General features: G+C 48.3%; 2 protein-coding genes across 2 annotated transcripts; one reads left to right on the top strand and one right to left on the bottom strand.

The window, feature by feature from the left end:
- The first annotated feature begins 221 nt into the window (after positions 1–221).
- Positions 222–1,430, top strand: LOC130491087 (alpha-2Db adrenergic receptor-like). The gene has a single exon (XM_056864834.1). The coding sequence runs from the start codon at positions 222–224 to the stop codon at positions 1,428–1,430; it is 1,209 nt and encodes a 402-aa protein (XP_056720812.1).
- A 10,642-nt stretch (positions 1,431–12,072) lies between these two features.
- Positions 12,073–23,108, bottom strand: F12 (coagulation factor XII). The gene is made up of 12 exons (XM_056847404.1): positions 23,011–23,108; positions 22,544–22,614; positions 21,849–21,956; positions 21,207–21,341; positions 18,560–18,664; positions 17,561–17,735; positions 17,232–17,332; positions 16,870–17,143; positions 16,625–16,761; positions 15,732–15,875; positions 14,922–15,070; positions 12,073–12,228 (listed from the first exon to the last, which is right to left on the bottom strand). Exons 1-12 carry the CDS (start codon positions 23,106–23,108, stop codon positions 12,073–12,075), a joined length of 1,653 nt encoding a protein of 550 aa, XP_056703382.1.
- Positions 23,109–23,944: the final 836 nt, after the last annotated feature.

The raw sequence follows: 23,944 nt of genomic DNA on the forward strand, positions 1-23,944 counted from the left end.
TCGGGAGTCTCGGCTTCTGCTTTAACGCCTGGCGCACGGAGACCGACGCGGGGACGGTGCCCCAACCCAGGATGGTGCCCGGCGAGGGAGGCGGCCGGTGCCACCCTCTCTCGAACTCATGACTGTGCCGCTGGAACCGCCCTGGGAGTGGGCCTGGGTGACGAGGGAGCCTGGGAGCAACGCCGAGGCGCTTTGGGGCACCCCCATGGCCTGGCTGGGGGATGAATGGGATGGAGCCGCTCTGCAATGCTTCCAGCAACCAGAGCTGCTGGGCGCCCCCTAGCATCCCTCACTCACCTCTAGCCACGGCTCTCATCCTGCTGGCGGTGCTGACTATGGCCCTGGTGACGCTGATGGGGAACGTGTTGGTTGTGCTCGCCGTGTACACCAGCCGCGCTCTCCGGGCCCCGCAGAACCTCTTCCTGGTGTCCCTGGCTGCGGCTGACATCCTCGTCGCCACCCTCATTATCCCCTTCTCCCTGGCCAACGAGGTCATGGGCTATTGGTGCTTCAGCAGCCTTTGGTGCAGCCTCTACCTGTCGCTGGACGTGCTGTTCTGCACTGCCTCCATCATGCACCTGTGTGCCATCAGCCTGGACCGGTACTGGGCTGTCACCAGGGCTGCCCGATACAACCTCAAAAGGAGCCCCCTGAGGGTGAAGTGCATGATCGGGGCTGTGTGGGCCATCGCCGCCTTCGTCTCCCTGCCGCCGCTGTTCAAGTCGGCGTCCCAGGCCTGGGAGTGCCAGCTGCACAACGACACCTGGTACGTGCTGGCTTCCTGCACCGCCTCCTTCTATGCCCCTTGCTTCATCATGGTCGCCGTCTACTGCCGGATCTACCGGGTGGCCAAGCACAGGAACTCGATCGTCCTCGCTGCCAGGCGGGCCTCCCACCCCACCCTCATCACCGCCATCAAGTGTGACACTCTCCAAACCAACGCCCAGCCCCCTGGAGAAGTGCAGAGCCCCGATGGGGAGCAGGGCCAGCTCTCTCTCCCCCTGCCGGGCTTGCCCCGGCCCTCTCGGCAATGGAGGGTAGAAGAAGCCGGCAACAGTAGCACCAGGCCGCAAAAGATCCAGAGGCTTTCCTGGTCGGTTCCCTCTGGCCGGCAGCACCGCAGAAGCCGGGACTTCTCCATCTCGACTAACCGACTGATGCAGGTGAGGGAGCGCAGGTTCACCTTTGTTCTGGCTGTCATCATTGGGGCTTTTGTGCTCTGCTGGTTCCCATTCTTTTTCATGTACAGCCTTGAATCCTTGTTTGGGGAAGACTGCTGCATCTCCAGGACTCTCTTCAAATTCTTCTTCTGGATTGGTTACTGCAACAGCAGCCTCAACCCCATCATCTACACCGTCTTCAACCGGGACTTCCGCCGGGCCTTCCAGTGTCTTCTGTCCCGTGCCTGCCAACTTTCATGTAGAAAATGAGGGGTTCTTCTTCAGGGCTGGGGGCTGAGAGGAGCTCTGGGGCTTGAGCCTGAAATGTCATCCTAAGGCCACAGGGAAGGTAACTGGTTGAGGCTGAGGAACGGTTTGGCTGCAAGTTTTGCCAAAGAACTTCCAGTGGAAGGGTACATGTTGCATGCATGCCAACAATAACAGGCAACAGGAGCTTTTGGGATGCTTGGCCAGGATATGGAAGACTGATAGGCCTGGTCATAGCATAGAGTCAAGCTTGTATTCCTGCCTACCTACGGAACATGGGCTGTTTTCCTTCTCCTTGTCTCAAAGGACTGGAGGCAGAATTGGGGTGGGGGGATGCTGTACACATTTTGTGGAATGCATTTGAATGGTGAGTTCTAGTACTAGGGCCTTGACTTGTCATTACTGGCCATTGCTGCAGTAAAGCAAGCAAGCAAGCATTCTGATGGCCACCACTTTGGCTTTGGAATACAAATCCTTATCAACCACAGAGTTCAATATACACCTAGGCTGGATAGTCCAGTTTATTTCTAGTCAATGGAAACTCTGTCATGGTTCCTTTTCACTGCTGCTCTGATGGTAAGAAGAACAGCCAGGAATCATGAGACGTCAAAGGTCAATATTAGAAGAATTCGTAAGATAGGGTTGCCAGCTTTGGATTGGGAAATACCTGGAGATTTTTGGGGTGGGGCCTGAGGAGGGCGGGGTTTTGGGAGGGGAGGGACTTAAATGCCAAAGAGGCCAGTTTCTCCAGGTGAACTGATCTCTATTGGCTGGAGATCAGCAATAGCAGGAGATCTCCAGCTAGTATCTGGAGGTTGGCAGCCCTATCGTGAGAGGTGACCATAGTGTAATGCAGTGGACCCCATGTGGTGCCATGGTGCCTCCTGAGACCTTTTCTGGTGTCCACCAAGTATTTTTAGAAAGTGGTTGGCACCAAGTAGGGCTTTTGCCAAGCAAGGCTTTTGATTGGCTATTAGAAATTTGATTAGTTGTGCAGATTTTTAAAAAAATGTTGCTTTGGCAGCAGCTGCCTCCACACCGAAATCATCTTTACTATGTGAGTGAAGTTAAGCTGTGGCAATCATTTTGTGGCTGGCTCCACCTCCTGCAGCAACCATTTTGTAACAGCCATTTTGTGGCTGTGCCCACCACACTGTGTCAGAATTCCAAGGGTGCCCACAGACTCTAAAAGGTTGGGAACCCCTGGTGTAATGGTTGGAGTATTGGAGAAGGATCTGGGAGAAATGGCTTCAAATCTCCACTCTGCTATGGAAGCTCACTGGCTGACCCAGGGCCCGTCACTCCCTCTCAGCCTCACGTACCTTTCAGGGATAAGGAAGACTTGAGGATAAAATGCAGGCCTGGAGAATGATGTTGTAAGCTGGTGCTTTGTGTCCCCATTGGGTATAACGATCCAAATTTATTTGTTATGGCGATGGAGGTACAAATGTTCTGGAGTACTTCTTGTGCCTCAGGTATTTTATTCCTTGTGGGAAAAGGGGACAGAAGTGTTTTAGGGAATTATGAGCATAAAAAGAATAGCTGTCTAGATCAGCACTCTCCCTAACAGTGTTCAGGCAGATGCTCCTGGGAAGCTGACGAACAGGGCATGTCCTCTACTTTTGACCGCAGTGCCAAGGTGTTCCTGGCAAAACTGCCTCGCAATGGGCAGTGTGTCATCGTGGCAGCTGGGATGACATTGCTTCCTGCCAATAGCCAATGCAGAGTCACCACAGACCTGTATGGAAGAGGAAAAGTCCACATGCTCCCCAGAGAGCAACAGGCTATGAGAGGCTAGGCAGAGTCATGCTTGTTCTGGAGACATTAAGTGCTGCTTCTGAAAACAAAGAACTGAGCAATGGGCCTATCTACTGCCACTAGTGCCCCCCCCCCTCGGGATGCCCACCTCCAGGAGGTAGCTGGAGATCTCCCACTATTACAACTGATCTCCAGACAATAGAGATCAGATCACCTGGAGAAAATGTCCCCTTTGGCAAATTGGACTCTATGGCATTGAAGTCCCTCCCCTCCTCAAACCCCGCCCTCCTCAGACTCCACCCCAAAAACCTCCCGCTGGTAGCAAAGAGGGACCTGGCAACCCTAGTCCCCCCCCCCACACACACCCATTACAGCTCTGAAGGAAACAAGACTGGGCACAAACTGCCATTTTTCTGTAGCCTCAGCTGCATACAATGAGGAGGAGGAGGCTGGTACCTGCAGCCATGAGTGTCACAGTGGACTGTTCTGCCTAGGGTTGCCAACCTCCAGGTGGGGCCTGGAGATCCCCTGCTATTACAATTGGTCTCCAGACAACAGAGATCAATTCCCCTAGAGAAAATGGCTGCTTTGGAAGGAGGACTCTATGGCATTATACTCTGCTGAGGTTCCTCCCCTTTCTAAACCCTGCCCACTCCAGCCTCCAGCCTCCAAATCTCCAGGTATTTCCCCACCCTGAGCTGGCAACCCTAGTTCTGCCACATGATGAAGTAGCTGCATCTCCTCTTCCTCTTTGCCATCATGATTTGGTTTGGGGGCGATATCCGCCTGGTCTCTCTGCCCAGTCTGCAGGCTGCTAATCAGAAGGGAGCTCAGCTGAGTGAAACATGGAAAAGACCAGATGCTGAGTGAGTCAGCCTGCCATCTGGCTCTGGCAAACATTACCCTGCTGCTGGCACTTCTGGGAGGATGCCCGCGGTAGGCATTGCAAAACGGGCGTCTGTCTTTCACAGTGTGTTCAACTTGCTGCCTGCTTAAGGTAAAGCCGAGATTCAGCAATGAGCTGGGCCGTTGGGGATGGTTGGCTCTGAGACAAATCACTAAGGTCTGCAGCAGATGGGTGCTGCTGCCCCAGCTATGTTTGGCCCACCGTTTATTCAGCATTGCAGATGTTTGGTGCGTGAGTGGGATGTTGTGGGTAGTGTCTGTATCCAGCTACTCTGGCTTTTCCTGTTACTCTGGTTCGTGGCAATTAGGGCAACCATAGATTGGAGATGGTGCCAGAGCATAACAGCGTGTCCTTCTTAACACGTACCCCCAACCATCAGTTCTAGGCAGGGCTTTTTTTGTGGTGGTATTCAACGCTACTGAGTATAGGGTTGCCAACCTCCAGGTACTAGCTGGAGATCTCCTGCTATTACAACTGATCTCCAGCTGATAGAGATCAGTTCCCCTGGAGAAAATGGCCCCTTTGGCAATTGGACTCTATGGCATTGAAGTCCCTCCCCAAATACCGCCCTCCTCAGGCTCTGCCCCAAAAGCCTCCCACCAGTGGCGAAGAGGGACCTGGCAACCCTAACTGAGTACTGGCATCTTCTTGGGGGGCGGGGGTGGGGACTCTTCCAAGTCCTGAGGGGTGTGTGTGGAAACGGACACAACTTTATACAAGAATACGTGCACTGTTTTTAGGGATCCATTTCTTGTTATTTCACTGGAGTGGTATAGTTGCTAGAGCCGGGGTCCCCAACCTTTTTGAGCCTGTGGGCACATTTGGAATTCCGACACAGCATGGTAGGCGCAGCAACAAATGGCTGCCGCAGGAGGCAGAGCCAGCCTCAAAATGATTGCCACAGCTTAACTTCATTAACACAGTGCAAATCTTTGTGTTGTGGTGGCAGCTGCTGCCAAAGGAACATTATTTTTTTTAAAAAAAAATCTGCACAGCCAATTAAATCACCAATAGTCAATCAGAAGCCTTACTAGACAAAAGCCCTACTTGGCCCTACCCACTTCCTAAAAACAATTGGTGGGCGCCAGAAAAGGTGCCAGCTGGCACCATGGCGCCCACAGGCACCACACTGGGGACCCCTGTGCTAGAGTGTTAAACTGGGATCTGGGAGACTCGGGTTTGATTGCACTGTAAGCTGACTAGGTGACTTGGAGTCAGTCACTCTCTCAGCCTAGCCTACCTCACAAGGTTGTTGTGAGGACAGAATGGGGTGGGGAGAACCCTGTATGCTGCTCTGAGTTCTTTGGAGGAAGATGGGATTTTAAAAAATAAGTATGCGGCACACAGGCCACCAACCAGCATGGTTAGCCTGTCAGACTAGGAGAGGCGCCACCTGGGTTCAACCCCCCACTCATCCATGAAGCTCACTGGGTGACCTTGGGCTATTTGGTCAATCTCTCTCAGCCTACCCTACCTCACAGGGTGGTTGTGAAGATGAAATGGAAGGAGGGAGACCCGTGCATGCTGACCTGAGCTCCTTGGGAGGAAGGGCGGGATTAAATGTGATAGAAAGGGAGGAGCTGGCCTAAACCAACACCCTGCTACCCCATATGCACAGGCTCTAGTTCTAGAGTTGCCAGCCTTCTTTTTTGGGGATCTTTATCAGCTGCGTGTTAGGCAAACATTTCAACAGGTGCTGTTTCCTCCTGGTGTGAAGAAAGTGGGAGCAGCTTCAATTTATAGCATTTGTGGCCACTGGGCTGCTATTAAAGACAGATCCTGCTGAAGGAGAAAGGGAGAAAATGTCGATCTTACTACCAAAGGCTGATCCACTAATTGCACTTTCTAGTCACAGGCTCTTGTTTACAAGTTTCCCCCTTTTCTAAACATGTCTGGAAAAGTAATATGTAAAAATGTAATTCTATATTACTGCTCCTTTAGGTTTGCCAGCTCTAGGTTGGGAAATGCTTCGGGGCTTAGTTTTGATTATGCATGCCTGTTCCGACCGTCAGAGGTCGCCTTGCTCTCCCAACAGGTTTTTTGCCCATGTTTTCCGGATGCTGTTTTAGCTAGAATCTGGAAAATGTGGGCAAAACGTGCAGGGAAAGCAAGGCAAACTCTGACGATTGGAAAAGGCAATAATAAGGAAACGCCGAAGCAGTTGGCGGGGGTGGGGGTGAGACGACCGCGAGGAAACGTCCCTGCATAAATAGCCTTAGTCATCTGGAGATCAGTTGTAATCCCTCCAGCCACCACCAACCCTATCCAACCTGAACCCTACAAATTTTGCCAGAGAAGTGACTCTGTGAATGGATAATGCAATATGTGAACCAAGTTTACACATTCTCAATAAAGTTAAATGTTAACTGCTAAGAACTCTATACCAACCCCATATGCATACCCATCAAGAGTCTGCATTTTAAATCTCCCAAACATTACTTGAGAGAAAACAGCAAGTACTAGCTCACATGCAGTGACCCACTCTTTCCAGATGCTAAAAAGCAAAACAGAGCAATTTAAGGGAGAGGTTAAATTGGGCAGGTATCCACAGAGACAGCGCCCTATTATGAATCTGCCCCAGTTCCAGAAGCCTAATAGGGAACAACTGGTGCCTGGCTATTGTCTGCTCAGCTTACACCCTCCCCCCATGGACACTTGGTGGGTTCTGTTCTCTAAGGCTTCGATTAGCCCTTTGTAGTTCATCTGACTCAGCAGGTCTCCTTGCTGGGTACGAAACTGAGGTCAGATGGTAAAAAGGTGGGGTTTTCAGGCTGCAACCCAGAGATTTGTCCTGACCTTTTAACTACCGGATAAGCAGTAAACAGAGCAGCCGTGGCTTTTCCTTGCCTTACCTTCCCTAGTTTTATTCTATAGTCCTCCCCTGCCTATACAGCAATCAAGACTCCAGGTGTGTGCACAGCAGGTGGGGTATGTACAAAGGAATGGGGAAAATAAGGTTTGTGGCTCAGAGCCAAACTATACATTACCTTTCTCACACTTTTTACGCACTCCCCACAGCCACACAGCAGCTGCGGGGAACGGCTTCTAAAAAAAAAAGAGGAGAGCCCAAATGGCCTTGGAATGGCACAGCGGGGAGTTCTTTTGCCAATTTTGGAGTATCTGTGGATGTGGAGCAACAAAATAACTTCCCCCAGTGCTGGGGGGGGGGCAGGAGCCCTTCCCTCAGCTGCGCCATTCTAAGCCCATTTGGGCTCTCTGTCTCTTTCTTGTTTTAGAAGCAGTTGCTGGGTGGCTGCAGAGAATGCATGAAAACGTATGAAAAAAGTAATGTATTGTTCAGCTCCTTGTGGTAGAGCATTTTCTTTGCATGCATAAGGACCCAGGTTCTGTCCCCAACATTTCTAGTTAAAAAGATCAAGTAATGGGTGATATGAAAACCTCTGCCTGTGGGGCCAAATTGAACATGCTGAGGCCCTAAGCTTTGTCACGTTTAAGAGACCCCAAAGCATTACCCAAAAGTGACAATTTAGTAAAAATATATAATTACATTTAGAGGTCCCTTGTAATCTGAGGCTCTAAACTGTAGTTTACTTAGCTTGTCCACAAATCCAGCTCTGGCTACCTGAGAAGCTGGCGAGCTGTTTCCAGAGACAATATTTACCTTGATAGACCAATGGTTTGATTCAGTAAGAGTCAGCTTCACGTGTATGCTTTCAAAGCCATGGTTGCCTTTCCTAATAAACTGGTAGCTTTAGAGGAACCAGACTTCTTTCTGGGTTGTGACCCTACTGACAGGAAATGTTTTTGAGGCTCCTGGCAGAGCCAGCAGCATTTACATTGCAAGCAAAACTATAAAATTGACATTCGTTCATGGCTTGTGGAGGGAGGTGGGTGGAGTAATGTAATACAGAAATGACAGGTTTTGGCTTATGCATTCTAGAAAAGGTTCTAAGAAACACTCTGCTCCGGAACTTATGTGGCAGACAGCATTCTAAATCCATCTTATCCATGTACCTGCATGCTGGCTAGGTACCCTTCTGTCCAATCGCATTAATGCTACTGGCCCTGGGACATCTCTGATTGTCTATGAAGGGTTTTCTAAGGGCTGCTTTTACTTTGTACTGTTTGGCTTCTCTATTTTCTCTGTCCATCCTTGGGATATCCTGTTGCAAAGAGTCCTGTCACTGAAGAGCACAGGGCATGAGAGACTGTGGGTTTTGTGTGTCTCTTGGTGCTCTACAGGATTTGGCCAAGAACAGCTTGTTGTTTGAAGCCTGGGTTATGTGTCTGTGTGACTCTCCATCCCAGGCTAGAAGGGAGGCTCTGGTTGGGGTTACACTCAAATATTTGTCTTAATAAACCCCTCTCACACTGCATCTCTGAACTGAAGCCAGCTGGCATGGGCGGAAGTAGGGGTGGAAGGGGCTTTGATGTGGAGAGTGGAGGGACAGTCCCCGAGGGAGCAGTAGTTAATGGCAGAGGGAGGAGGTAGGAAGAGCAATATGTTCTCAGGATGTTCCTTGGCTACCCCTTGACCTTACTGTTATTCTCACATCCCTTCCCTGTTCTTGGCTATTTCCCTGCCAAGGTGTTGGCTCATGGAAAGATGTCATGAACATGTCTACGGTGCCCAAGGCTAGAGACAGGAACTCTCCCCGAAAGGCGCTTTGCAGTTCAGTCCAAGGATCCAGATCCAATCTTGTAAAGTAAAGAGCACCAAGGTCAATAACACAATGAGATAGGACAAGCTGATCCACAAGCCCCAATCCTTCCTTCCCTCCTGTGCTCATCTGCTTCCTCTTGTAGGGTTGCCAGGTCCCTCTTCACCACCGGCGGGAGGTTTTTGGGGTGGAGCCTGAGGAGGGTGGGGTTTGGGGAGGGGAGAACGTATGTGTTTGGATTCTAGCAATACCACGATGGTGCGGTGCGGTCCTGTCAAGCAAGAGCAAAGCTCCTTCGTTACCGTTTCTAAGGGAGCTGCTGGCAGGGCAAAGAGTCAGACTGTATCTTTGCCACCAATCTGACGTGTGCCCATTTTGTGGGACGGCAAGAGGCATGCCAGCTCCAAGACACAAAGGAGAGTCTGCTGCAGCTGCTCAATTGATGTCAGATCTGTTGGGAAAGAATTTTCCCGGTCCAGAAGATGAGGCTGAGCAGGCTCTGATTGAAGCCTGACCAAATGTGCGAACTGGGAGATGAAAAATGGTCCTAGGAGAATTAGAATGGAGTGGGTTGGGGCTCCGTACAAGCTGGGCTGGGAATCTAAAGCAACGCAGCTCACATCTGAGAGCCAGGCTGGCCAGGATGCTTGGCTCAGACACCCAGAGGGCAGAGGCTGACTAATTTCCCCAGCTTTGTGGCTCAAAATAGAAAAACTTGAAACACTGACCCTTCACCCATCTAAAAACAGCTGTCGGCGCCATGGGAGCTGGATTCCACAAGGCCAGGGCCTAGCTCCAAACTCCAACGCTCACTATAGCTTCCAAGACCAGAGATGCTATAAGATAAGGAGCAGGCTTGGAACCATCAAGCTTCTTAAGGAGATTTGTCTAATATCCAGTACAGTTGTGGTCTGGTACAGGCTCTTATTAGGGTCGACTGTTTCTACTCTCTTCCTCTGATGCCAACTGGAAGCTGTAGCCAGCACTCGTTAGCAATACTTTGTGCGCTCTGGAACATGTAACTATAGTTAAAAACATGCAAACTCCCCGCTTAAGGCTGGAAACAGACAAAAGTTATTTTCCAGAGAACTGCGGTGCCTTTGAAAGGGGAACTGCTTGCTGTGCGTGTTCATCCAAGTTTTGCATCTGATAAACAAGTACTGCGGGATTCTGTAGAGCTTCATTATTTTGAAGGCTTCTCATTATTTTTGTTACCTGCCTTGTGTCCTATTTGTTTGAAAGAAAGATGGACGTATAAATATTTTAAATAAATAAACATGTTTGACTAGAAGTGGCAGATAAATGCATAGGAAATGAGCATATTTTTACAACCACAAGGGCCCAAAAACAGTCAGAAGTTGGATTTTGAGGGCATTCAGATTTTGTGTTTTAATAGTGGTCCTCCTTCAACATGCAGAATTACAGAAGATTAACAAACCTGCTCATTAACTTTCCTGGCAGGAACATCTCCAAGGCAAAGCTTCAGCAGTTGGAATGAATACTTTTTCTGAACCACAATAAGAGCTGCTTCCTCAGGCCCAGCTAGAGTTGCCAACCTCCAGGTGGTGGCTGGAGATCTCCCACTATTACAACTGATCTCCAGGCGACAGAGATCACTTCACCTGGAGAAAATGGCCACTTTGGAAGGTGGACTGTGTGGCATTATATCCCATTGGAAGTCTCTTCCCTCCCCAAACCCTGCCTTCCCTAGGCTCCACCCCCAAAATCTCCAGGTATTTTCCAACCTTGAACTGGCATCCCTTCATTATACCCCCGAGTTCCTTTCCCAAACCCTGCCTGCCCCAGGATCAGCCCCCAAATCTCCAAGAAATTTCCAACTCAGAACTGGCAACCCTAGGCCCAGCTGATCAAGATCTCTCTCCCTCCTGCCCCAGCCCATTGGCTCTGTGGCGGAGATGCAGATTCTTAATCTGGCCCAAATTGTACACTATTGCTGGTAACTGGAGCCCTGGAGTCACGAGTTTCCCTGGAAAATGAATCTAGATTCAGCAGTGTGCATTAAGGCCTCATGAGGATTCCATCTTTCTGCTGTTGACGAGGCTTCCCTGACAGCAAATCTTGGCACATAGTAGCATCCTTACATCTTTTTAAGATTATGCTAGTATGTCTCCATGTCAGAAAAGGGTGTTAACAACTGAGTTTAATTTCTCTAAGTGCAAATTTGCCCTCCATGTTCTTGAGTCTCTGACTTGGGATAGTCTAAATATGGGCTGCCCTGGTGTTCAGAGATATTTATAAATCTCTCTGTTGTGACGAGTAGGAGCATGGAGGGAGGGTTGTTCTTCCTTATCTTTTTCTTCATTGGCTCACCCAAGAGGAACACAAACACAAATGTTCTTGAGTTATTCTCATACTCTTGGCATGTCCATGCTAGAAGCTGCTCTGCTGAGAGCCACAATTGAGCTTCCATATGAGTCCTCAGTTTCCATGGCTTTAGGCAGGGCAGGTTCCAGATTTTGGGAGACCTTGGGCAGACAATTCCCAGGACCTGCTCCTCTCTTCTGCCCACCACCAAGCCCTGCTCATACCCTTATTCCCTCCCACCCATCCTCAGGTTTCCCACCTCTCCCTGCCTCTCCCTGCCTGCTTGCGAGACCTCCCACTGCCCGTGCTCACAGCCGCCTGCACCACCCACCACCCTTTCCCTGGTGGCACCGGGAAGTATGGGCAGCTGGCAGTACAGGTGGTAGAGTGCTCGCAAGTGAATGGGGTGGTGGTGGCAGCAGTGGGTCCTCCTAGAAGCCCTGAGCCCAAGAAGCTGCCCCACCTCAGGGCATGCTAACGCCAGACCTAGTTCTATACATTTATACATTCCTATTCAAGCTCTTTCTTTCCCTCAGCTCCCCGAGAATGGCACAGTGGCTGGAATATGGGGTGTGTTGGAAACTGTGCTAGCGTTCTGGATGGAAGAATGTCATGAAGAAGAAGGGGGGTCAAGACATGGACTTCCAGCGCATGGGAAGAATTAACACCCTTTAAAAGTAATTGCAGGGATATTAGTTTTGCTTTAAAAAGCCACGTGTTAGTTGAAGTGTTAAATCCCCTCTCTTCTTTTGGAATGCCCCTGTTACAAAGGTACTTTTAATAGTCTGGGGGAGATCCATCTGGTTTCACCTTCAGTAGCCATTTGTGTGTGTGTGTTGTATGTGAGACATCAATCACAATAGCACTATTGTATCTCAGAAAAAATGATGCACACGTAAGATGACAACCCCTGGCCACAATTGCCAGGGGGAAGGTTGATTTATTTTTATGATAAACATACAGGACTCACAGGTTTTGGACTGTACAATACTCATTATCTAGCCTGGTGAGTGAGTTTGCAACCTCTCATTTGCTAGAGCATCTTGCTTTGGATCCAGTCGAGGTAGTGAGCCACATTCGTGTATACCCCAGGCTTGTTCTCCTGGGCACAGCCTGTGCCCCAGCTGACGACGCCACGCAGGATGGCCTTATTGTGCTCCTCACACACGAGGGGCCCACCAGAATCTCCCTGTAGCACAGAGGGGGAAAACAGATCAGCAAAGGCAGGGAAGGGCTGTGGCCCAGTGGTAGAGCATCTGCTTGGCATGCAGAAGGTTTCCGGTTCAATCCCCGGCAGCTCCAGTTAAAGGGATTAGGCAAGTAAGTGATGTGAAAGACCCCTGCCTGAGACCCTGGAGAGCCGCTGCTGGTCTGAGCAGACAATACTGACTTTGAAGAACCAAGGGTCTGATTCAGTATAGCGCAGCTTCATGTGTTCAAAGGCCAGGATCCACCTACCACAGTTTGATATTTTATCAATAGGGTTGAAAGTTGAGTCAGCAGTGTGATGCGGTAGCTAAAAAGGCAAATGCTATCTTGGGCTGCATCAACAGAAGTATCATGTCCAGATCACACGAAGAGATGGTAGCGCTTTGCTCTGGTAAGACCTCGCCTATTCTGTGTTTAGTTTTGGGCACCGCAATTTAAGAAAGATGTAGACAAGCTGGAATGTGTCCAGAGGAGAGCAACAAAGATGGTGAGGGGTCTGGACACCAAATCCTATGAGGAAAGGTTGAAGGAGCTGGGTATGTTTAGCCCGAAGAGGAGAAGACTGAGAGGGGACATGATAACCATCTTCAAGTACTTGAAGGGCTGTCATATAGAGGAGGGTGCCGAGTTGTTTTCTGTTGCCCCAGAAGGTCGGACCAGAACCAACGGGTTGAAATTAAATCAAAAGAGTTTCCATCTAGACATTAGGAAGAATTTTCTAACAGAGCAGTTCCTCAGTGGAACAGGCTTCCTCAGGAGGTGGTAAGTGCTCCTTCCCTGGAGGTTTTTAAGCAGAGGCTGGATGGCCATCTGTCAGCAATGCTGATTCTATGAACTTAGGCAGTTCATGAGAGGCAGTTCATGAGAGGGAGGGCATCTTGGCCATCTTCTGGGCATGGAGTAGGGGTCACTGGGTGTGTGTGTGTGGGAGGTAGTTGTGAAATTCCTGCATTGTGCAGGGGGTTGGACTAGATGACCCTGGAGGTCCCTTCCAACTCTATGATTCTATGATTCTCCATTTGGTACTTTAGGACCTGGTTAGCCTCACTGCTTTCCAAAGCCCACCCAATAATTACAAAACATTTAATGTCCAGTTATAATAAATGAAAGACGAATTTTAGTAAGGATAGAGAAGAGCAATGTGGCAGGCTAAGGGCGATGTTGCTGTTACCAAACGGCAATGCTGTAAATTTAATTACAAGTTCTAACACGCATACTCCTAATCTAGGGGCCAAACTACAAATGAAGTTAGAGATCAGCAATGAGAATCCTCAGTTTGTATTTAGAGACAAAAAACATCTGTCTAAAATTGTGCTGGAGGTTGAAAATGGCCACTCAGCCTGCTGTTAGTCCAAGGAGAGGAAAAGACGGGCACAGTGTGTTACCTGGTTTTTGATTCCCTACTGGGATTAAAAGCGGGGGGGGGGGGATATTTTCAACCAGAAAAATGAAGCAGGGGAAAGAGTTAAGCCTCTTCTACCCCAGCAGTGTGGACCCAATCCATCTTCTCCCATCCCACGCAGATGTGTTTTCATACATCCCGATGTCATGTGGACCTCTAGCTAGTTTTTCACATGGACACCCTGTAAATCAGGGATTTCTTTTTCTTGTCAAACCACCTGCCAAAATTTCTGTATCCAATATGAGTATCTTCTCTAGGATAACTTGTTGTCAACCACCTCTCACAAACAAGCTCAGTCTGCCTGTCACTGATAAATACATCAGGGATTAAGTTGACCACTGAAGGATTTTGGGTGGGTGGATATGAGACACCTTTGCTTTTCATGCACAAGCTTTTTTGTGCAAGGGAAATTTATCAGGTAAGGAGGAAAAAACATTTTATCAGCTGCTGAACTGGTTTGAATTTCTTGCCAATTAATGTTATATGGAATTAGGAACATGTATGAAAAGCCCAAACATACTATAAAGAGTGCACAAGTGCCTGTGTATGGGAATGAAATGTGAGCGGGAAGGGCAGGGAGAGGTGTTAAGAGGACAGCAATCTAACCTGAATGGCCCCATGTTAGCCTGATCTAGTCAGAGCTCAGAAGCTAAGCAGGGTCAGCTCTGGCTAGTATTTGGAAGGGAGACCTCCAAGGAACACCAGGGTCTTGACATGGGGGCAGGCAATGGCAAACCACCTCTGAACGACTCTTGCCTTGAAAACCCCATGGGGTCACCATAAGTCAGCTGTGACTTGACAGCAAAAAACAAATGGCTCATGGTTTATCAAGGTCATAAGATCCTGCTAAGCCCCAAGCCCTTTCAAGTCATTTGGGCGGGGGGGGGGGGGCGGAAACTTTGTGTGCCTATTTAATCTGCTGTTGAGCAGGCTATAGCTCCCAGGCACTTTTACATAAATATAGAACGATATTGTGATTGGGATTGGCTGGAACAGCTGGAGTCAGCTGAGGAGAAATATAGCATAGCTCTAGATAACAGTGCAAAGTAAAGGGGTCTGACTGTTTTAGGTGTGGTGCTTCAACATGACTGTGAAGTAGAACATACAGCCAGCGTGTAGCCTGTAGACTGGCTGGATTGTCCAAACGTGGTAGCTACATGGGAAAATCTACCACAGCAAATGGCTGGCTCAACCCCAAACCTGGGCAGTAGGCAGAGGGATGCCAGAGTCATCCGTGTGTTGCCTCGCTCTTTACTTCCCAATGGGCTCACCTGGCAAGCATCACTTCGTCCATCCATGTATCCAGCACACATCATTTTTGGCGTAACACGAGTTCCGTGTACATTATGGGACTGACACTGCTCGTGAGGAATGATAGGCACATCTGCCTCCTGCAGATACAGTGAAAGCTTGTCAGCTCCTGGAGGGAAAGAACAGGGCCCGAAGAAGGCAATGCATCAGAACAAAATGTGGTCTGTTTATATCAAAGGCATCAGGATTTTACGGCCAGGATGTCATGATTCTCCTTAAGATGGCCGAGACTTGTCTAGTTGAAATCACGAGGTCATCTGCATTGGCCTTGTGGCCACAGAGAACACTCCTGCATAACAACCACATCCATTAGCTGCCAGTGGACTAGTACTGATATGAATGAAATCATCTTGGCTGTATAGGTAGAAAAGATACTGATGGGTTGCAGGCAGCTTGTAGCTTCTTCTGCTTCCTCCAAAATGAATGGCCCCTTCAGAAATGTCTGAGAAGGGAGGGAGCAGGGGAGCAGATGGGACAAGGACCATACCTTTCACTGGGCATTTAATTTGGCCTTGGATTTGCCGCTTAGATGCACATTTCCCCCATCCGAATTCTCAGAACTTTGCATGGGGGCTTATTGTTGAGTTCTGAGAATTTGGATGGGGAAAATGTGCATCTAGAGAGCGGCAAATCCAAGGAAAGCCTCCCGTGCATAAACAACAATTGCAACAAAAACTAGTAGGGAATGTGATGGTAGACTTTAGGTTTAGATTTTTATAGAAAAGATAAGGCCCTGTCAGTCACCACATCTCACTCTGGCCGCTTCTCACCTTCATACAGATGTCCCCAACCAGCCACCTGGCACCGATTGCCTTCGTCATATGTCTCCAGGGAACTGGGCAGGCACACAGGTGAGATGGAATGTGAAAACTCAGCACAGTGTCCTGGTTCAGTCTCCTTCAATCGCACCAGAGCTGGGGAGAGTGCAGGCATCAGGTTAGCATGACACACCCTTGGAACAGTGAACTGGGCTCAGGGGAGTAGATTCCTTGGTAAGTAGTGAGTGTTACTGTCCTTATGGAGAGAGGCTGACCTCAGTCAGACCAGTCAGACTCAGACTGAAGAGAAACTCCCCACCACAAGACATATAAATAGGCTTCTGGCATGGCCAGAATCCAACATTGTACCTAGAGTTGCCAGCTCTGGGTTAGGAAATACTGGAGATTTGGTGGGGGGAGCCTGAGGAGGGTGTGGTTTGGGGAGGAGAGGGACTTCAATGGGGTATAATGCCATAGAGCCCACCTTCCAAAGCAGCCATTTTCTCCAGGGAAACTGATCTCTATTGCCTGGAGATCAGTTGTAATAGCAGGAAATCTCCAGCCACCACCTGGAGGTTGGCAACCCTAATGGTACCTATTCCCTTCTGGGACTGCACAGCATGGATTAGGGGCATGTGGTTCTGTTAAAAGAGGAACCAGCTCGTCCTGTGATCCACCTTTGAGCCTACCACTGTATGGATCCTGTGGACTCAAGAAAGATTAAGGAAAGGCATTTCTGGGAGGGTTGGGTGGTACAGAGAGTACCAAAAGGTGGTCCATAAAGAAGTCAGGCACAGGGGTGGGACTGGATATTCTGTGGATGTCTGGGGCACAGGCAAGGATGGATACCCCGTGTGTGTGTGTGTGTGTGTGTGTGTGGAAGACATACAGGAAGAGGCTCTCACCAATGTCATGGTGCTTGTTGATTGTAGAGTACTTCTCATGCAGTTGATAGTCCTGTACTTGAAATCTGACGGAGCCTTTGGTGGTGGTGTTGTAGAGGGTCTGGCCCAGCACCACTGAAATCTGGGAGACGGCTGGCCTAGAGTACAGAATCTTTGATCAGTGGAGCCCTCCACCATCATAACTGGGTGCTGTAGATTCACTATCAGGCCTTGTAGCAGTTCTGGGAAACCACAGCAAGACTTGCCTTCTCTCCAGACAATGTGCAGCAGTCAAGACCCAGCACGAGGCAATGAGGCTCCCCCCGCAGAATTGCTCCCCCAGGTACAGGGCAGCCATGTAAGGGTGGGCATCAGAATGTGCCACCATGCCCCCCACCACACGACTTCGGGAGGCGGTCTTTGTATAGCGTTGTCCACACACTGGAGTTGAGCCAGCACTGGGCTGGGTACCATTGGGCCTGTCTGGGGACTCTGTCACTGGTTCCACATGTTTTCCCACATTCATTGTAGTCTCGCTATCTGCAGAGAAAGCAGTGTGTCTCATTCATTTCTGGTTCATTCACCCACACCCCATTCATTTCATCCAGAGAGAATGGCATGCCTTTACCGTTAGTGTGGGGATGACAATGGGGGATACTGCAGAATCCCCAGCTGAGCTGCTTCTCTCGCAACACGTAACACCACGGCTGGTTGTCATTATCAGGGTTTCTGCGTAAACAAAGCATCCAGTTCTGTCTCAAACAAGATCCACACTCAGCAAATCTTATCCCCTCCGTCATTCCGTTCTTCTATACCCCACTCCTTGGGTGCAATCCTGGCTGTTGCCGTCCCTGGAATTTTGCCCCCAGCCAGATAGTTCTGTCACGTTTGTCTTACTGTCTCTTACCCTGTTATCTGGTATATATACTCACTCACTACATTAAAAACACAGCTCACCTGCAGAATGCGTGCGCCCCCAGACCCAGAATGACAGCATTTTCCAAAGTGTTGCTGGAGAACTCATGAAACAGAATGGGGGAGTCCCAAGGCAGGCAGGGCTCCTCTAAGAAAGTGCTTTGAGCCATACCTCGGTACAGGTGCCCGTTCCCACTGTAGCAGGTGTGAGAGTGATCTAGGGAGCAAGAAGGCCGGATATTAAAAACGGCTGGGGTTATGAACCCCTACTTGCACTTTCTCAAGAAGACAACTGCTTCTCACCATCACATCATTCTAGAACAAGGCAGAGGCTCAATAGGAAAATGCTTTGTTTTTGACCTTCTACTGTTAAAGGATCTCAGGCAGCAGATCGTGAAATATCTTCCTCTGCATGAGACCCTGAACAGTCACTGCCAACCACAATATGCAGTACTGAGCTGGGTGGACCAGTGGTCTGACTCAATACTAGACCACCAGACAAGATGCTGAGACGTCCATGTTGAAAGTTCCCAGCATTAAAAAATCAAATTATCAGGTATGTGGAGACCAGATTGAGATCAGGATCATGTGCATGAGAAAGGGTAGTTTAAGCCTCCCCCCCAATCATTTCCCCAATTTGAAATGTCTCTAGGTAGCCATGATTTTCTCCATTGTGATAAACATCAAAAACAACATATACATATAATCTGAGCTACTTTCCCCAGTATTTCTAGGCAATTGTTGTGTGTGTGTAAAGTGCCGTCAAGTTGCAGCCGACTTATGGAGATGCCGGCGACCCCTTGGGGGGTGGGTTCATGGCAAGAGATTAACAGAGGTGGTTTGCCAGTGCCTTCCTCTGCACAGCAAGCCTGGACTTCCTTGGTGGTCTCCCGTCCAACTACTAACCAGGGCTGACCCTGCTTAGTTTCTGAGATCTGACGAGATCAGGCTAGCCTGGGCCATCCAGGTCAGGGCAGGCAATTGTTACATAAGTGTAAATTATATACATGAACATTTCTATCCTCTGGAGGATAGTCTTACCTATATCACATAGTGGTCCAGAAAACCTTCCAGGACAGCCACAGACCCAGCCGTGCTTCAGCTCTATGCAGTGGCCTCCATTCAAACACGGGTTTCTTGCACATTCTGTGAGTCACAGCAAAAAATATGAATCTACTATAGCAATCTAGTTCAAGAACTGCTTTAGCTGAGAATACACCAAGCCAGACTTTCCTTAATAGCCTGGTATAACTTTCTCCTTTTTATGTCTCATCTATGGTGATCCTGACCCATTACCCAAGGAAACGTTGTGTTCCTCCTGCTCCACTCGTTGTGAGATTGCCCCATTCCTCTTCCGTAGTTCTGGCACTATCTTATATTCTAATAGCAAAGTCGGCCAAATCTTTGGATACATAAATCCAGTGACTGGATCTGTGAACAGGCAAGACAGATCTTTCTACAAGCGTGAAAAGGGCCCCAGGTTTGCAGAAAAATGTGAAATCTAAAAAACAAAAATTCATAGGTAGTTTAAAAAACTCAAAAATGATAAAAGGAGTGCTTGTAGCTTTAAGCAATGGATTCCCTCAGTGGTTATTGCTAGGCAACCACAGCATTCCAGGCTTCAATTTTTGTCATTAAAAGGCAGGGGGTGGGGGCAAGGCCCTTTCCAGGACTGTTTTGACCTTTGAGGTGTAAAGCCCTAATTACTTTTAGCATTCAATTAAGTAATTAAAGTAAGAGGTTAACAACCAAACAGGTCTTTTATTGATCAATAAAAGAGCAGAGCGCACGTGGAAGAAAAACTCTTTAGAAAGTGTCAGTCTTCCACACAGAACAAAGAAAGACAGCCTATTTTATAGGTCGCTAAACAGACAGCACTAATTACGATTGCGTATAACACTTGAGCCAGTGACCATTAGAAGCGTATAAACAACTATTTGCATATCCTATAAGAATCATCTAAAGGCGTTTACTTTAGCTGGTAATGAAGAACCGCAACTTTACATTTCAGGATGACATTAATGGTCTCATCAATTACTAGCCTTTAAGCTCGTTAGCGAGTCTGGCTGTGCCAGCCAAGACACAGAGAGAGAATGATCTCACTTGCACCTGACTAGTAACAGTTTTGGGTCAGGCTGACCTAGGTCTTACACTAGTGAATCTCTCTTGACCAAAGAATTGTATTTTACCCATCATGCATAGTGATTCTAGATCTGTATATAAGAATATATATGTATGTGTGTCTCATGCTATGTGAATATACATACATGTGAAAGAATATATGTTTTCCCCATAAACTAAGTTAATAAGGCACTACAGAGGGAGGACTCATTGGGCCAGGCCTGGCAGCAACCACCAGGCTACCTGATAGTACCTGACTTACATGACTGACCTAGGCCTGGCTGCCTGCTACCGTTCAACAACAGCAACCCTATGAAAGCCAGTGTAGTGTAGTGGTTAGAGCTTGGCACTAGGGTCTGAGAGACCCAGGTTCAAATCACCAGTATGCCATGGAAGCTCACTAGGTGATGCAGGGCCAGTCATATACTTTCGCTCTAACCTACCTCACAGAGTTGTTGTGAGGATAAAAAGGAGAAGAGGAGATAGGGCAAAGGATATGGGGGTTGCCAGGAGGCGGGAAAAAGGAAATGATGTAGGGAGGGGGCTACAGGGGAAAGTGATGTGCCTCCCTATAAGTCCTTGAGGGGTTCCCTAACATGCAAGTGGGCCTGGCCCAGCAACCAGCCCCACACAAATGGGCCTTCGTTTTCCTAAGCAGAGGCTGCAGTGGGGCAGCTGAAGGCAGGGTTACTGATAAAGATAGATTGGCTGTTGGGAGGGAAGGAGAGGAGGAAGCAGGAAAACGGGAGAGGCTGTGGGGGCTTTCAAGGAGGGAAAGAGGCAATAGTGGGGGAGAGGGAAAGCAGGTGCTCCCTGCAAGTCCTTGCGGGTTCCTACTTTTGCTCCCATCCCACCAGTAGATGGCCACATTTGCATTCCCTTTATGCTCTTTCTCCTTGGCTTTCTGTACAGTGCAGTAACCCTGCCACCTATAACATAGGTTCCAGGACTGATGACTCCCAGGAAAGCATATTTTCTGACCTGGAAGTCCTGGCCATAATAACTGGTTGCCTGAATGTTTATTTTAGATATTAATTTTGTTTTTATATTATTTGGTTAGATTTCTACCCCGCCCTTTCTTGGAACAAGCCGGGCTCAGGGAGGCTAATAACAACCATAATACCACAATTTGTACATTAATACAATTGTATATAATAGGAATTCAAGGAAGAGGAATGATTATCTGGGCAATGGCACATGGGAAAACTGTTAAATACAGGATAAATAAACGTCCCTGCATTGTAACTCTGATCTAAACTAGGGTTGCCAGATCCCTCTTTGCCACCGGCGGGAGGTTTTTGGGGTGGAGCCTGAGGAGGGTGGGGTTTGGGGAGGGGAGGGACTTCAGTGCTATAGAGTCCAATTGCCAAAGCAGCCATTTTCTCCAGGTGAACTGATCTCTATTGGCTGGAGATCAGTTGAAATAGCAGGTGAACTCCAGCTAGTACCTGGAGGTTGGCAACCCTAGATCTAAACCCACCTCTCCCACTCCAGGCATTACTTTGTGGCCTAATCAACACATCTCTCCTGTGCTCCTCCCCGCAGATATGATTCTTCTAGATCTGACCCTTTCCATGCACAGGCTTGCAAACAATCTTCTTCCTTCCAGCACAACGGCACTCCTCCAGTCCAGCAGGCTGATGCCGCAGCCAGGTGTCCTTTTCACCAATGTGCAGGCGCCCCGGAGATTCAAAGCAGCTTTCTACAAAGCAAGATGACAAGGGGATTCAGATCATACCTACCTCACACAATGCAACCTGCCCTCTGGAGATAGACCCAAAAGCAACCATTGCAGCTCCTCATTTATAGCAATCCCTTGCCCCCCACCACTTTAGCATACAACACATGACAAAACCCAAGGTTCCTCAGAACTACCAGTACTACCTCGTGGTCATTAAAAGCTCGATTTGGTCAATTTGGCACCAGGATAATAAGTTGGGATTGTCAAACCTGATGATGGGACTACAAAGTCCAGCAGAACTCATTATAATGGAGGAATAGCTCTCAGCCATTCAGTTTGTTGCACTGTAGGCTAAGGTCTTGGTCCCAGATAGAAGGCTGATGACAGCAAATTTGCCTTTATGCAAAGATGAAGGTAGTTCTTTTGTTGTTGTTATTCATAATTTGTTTTGCTAAATTATTAAACATTAGCATTAGGCTTTCAAGGAGCCAAGCAGAGCCCATACTTCCAGGATGCAACCTCTGTTACCTTTCTCACAGTGTTTCCCATAGAAACCAGGATTACAAACGCAATGAAACCTAGTTCGCCGAGCTTCACAGACTGCACCATTCTGGCATGGGTTAGGGTCACAGTGTCCTGAAAAAAGTAAGAGTCAATCATACAGATAGGAATGAAGTCTCAGGATTTTGGCTATGTGGACACCACAGTAAGAACTGAGCATCACATGCCATTGGCCATGGAGGATAGCACTGCTGGTGACCATATGAATGTGGTACTTGTTTTAAGAACTTTAAACGTGGCCTGCTGGATAAAGCCAATGGTCCCTCTACTCCATCATCCTGTTTCACACTGTGGCCAACCAGTTGCCCTTGAGGACCAACAAATGGGGCCTTGGAGACCAAGGCCTTCCCATAATGTTGCCTCCTAGCACTGGTATTCAGAGATTTATTGCCTCTGAATGGGGAGATTTTCTTACTGACCCACCCAATTTAGCCACAACTAGGCCAGGGATGAGAGTGCACAGATACCTCAACTCTGGTGCTGGAGCTGGCTGAGTTAAACTTGATAACAGTTCCATTAAGGCATCAGTTTCTCAGAGTAAGCTTGTTATTCTGAACCAAGCACATAAAGATGATAGTGGAGAACTGGAAGTAATAAACACTATGGTGGAGATCCTTTCCTGATGCCAGCTACCAATTGGCTTCTTCCCACCACTGACTCACCTCTTGGCCTCTCACGTTTCTCACAGTACCTCCGTTGTCGGTCTCGGTCATAGTTCTCTGTGATGGCACACCTGATAGGGAAGACTTTGAGAGTCAGGAAACCAATACTTGGAAGCTGGACCTAACCCAAAATGGAAAGCAGCAAGTGATGGCTTTCCCATACACCTCAACAGGCAGGTCTGACCAGGCCCATGATGGCCCCTTTTCCCTCACAACATGTTTTGGAGGGCCAGTCCTCAGTAAGAGTATGTGTTCTGCTTGCAAGAGATCCCACGTTCAATTCCTGACATCTCCAATTGAAAACAATCCACACACAGCATTGGGAAAGACTTTTCTCTGCCTATAAGTCAGGAGGACTGCCAGCGATCAGACTGGACAGTTCTGAGCTAGATGCAGCAGTGGTATAAGACAACTTCATAGGTTGATATGCTCCACTCAACGATCCCCAATCTACCCAAGAGGCTTACCAGGGCTCAGGATCAGCAAAGCTGCCTGGAAGGCAGGAATAGTGCATTTCACCATGGTAGCGAAAAGGGAAATGGCAGAGTTCCCCACTAGAAACCATCTCTGCAAGGCAAAAGTACACGAACTGCTTAGAGTGAGGATTATGAACAGTGCATTCAAAAAGGAATATAAAAGCTGACACATGGTTGTTTCATTCTTCCTGCTCTTGCTCACCTCCATGTATCTGGGAAGTGAGACGTTTTCAAATAATAAGAGTCTCATGGAATTATTTTGCAGTTGGTGTGTAGGCAGGCCTGCAGCTTAAGGGTACCACACAGCAAAGAGGCAGTAATAACATTTCATCCAGATATATGGTAAGTGATCGACAGTGCAGAGTTACTTCTTCTAAGTCCCTTGCCGTCAAAGGGCTTGGGAGAATGTAACTGTGCCAAGGAGGCCAGAGGTCTCCAAACAGTTAAGAGATATAATAGTAATGTAGAAGTAACTTATTTGGGTAACTTCTTTTAAGAATATTTGTTTCTTATTCCCCAGACAATCAAGGTTCTGGAACTGTAGTAACCTCTGCCATTTTGCACACACATGGCCGGATGAGTCCCCTGTTGAAATTAAGTTCCTCATTGGTCACCTAAATCGGGGGAAAACCCCAGGTTCTTATTTAATCCCAAACGAACTATTTAGAGTGAACCCTCGTTGGTGGGCTGATATTCTTGCTCCTGTTTTCACACAGATCAGGGCTTTGGGAGCCATCCCAAAATTATGGAGACACACCATAATAGTTCCAATCTTTAAAAAGAGTCAGCGTTCTGACCCAAGTTGTTATCACTCAATCAGCCTATTATCTTCTTTGGGCAAACTCTATTCTTCATACTTGTTAAAGAAATTACTTGATTGGATCAAGCGAAATGATGTCCTTGGCTGGGAGCAGATCGGTTTTAG

This window comes from Euleptes europaea, chromosome 1 (assembly GCF_029931775.1).
Source record: "Euleptes europaea isolate rEulEur1 chromosome 1, rEulEur1.hap1, whole genome shotgun sequence".
Classification (NCBI taxonomy): domain Eukaryota; kingdom Metazoa; phylum Chordata; class Lepidosauria; order Squamata; family Sphaerodactylidae; genus Euleptes; species Euleptes europaea.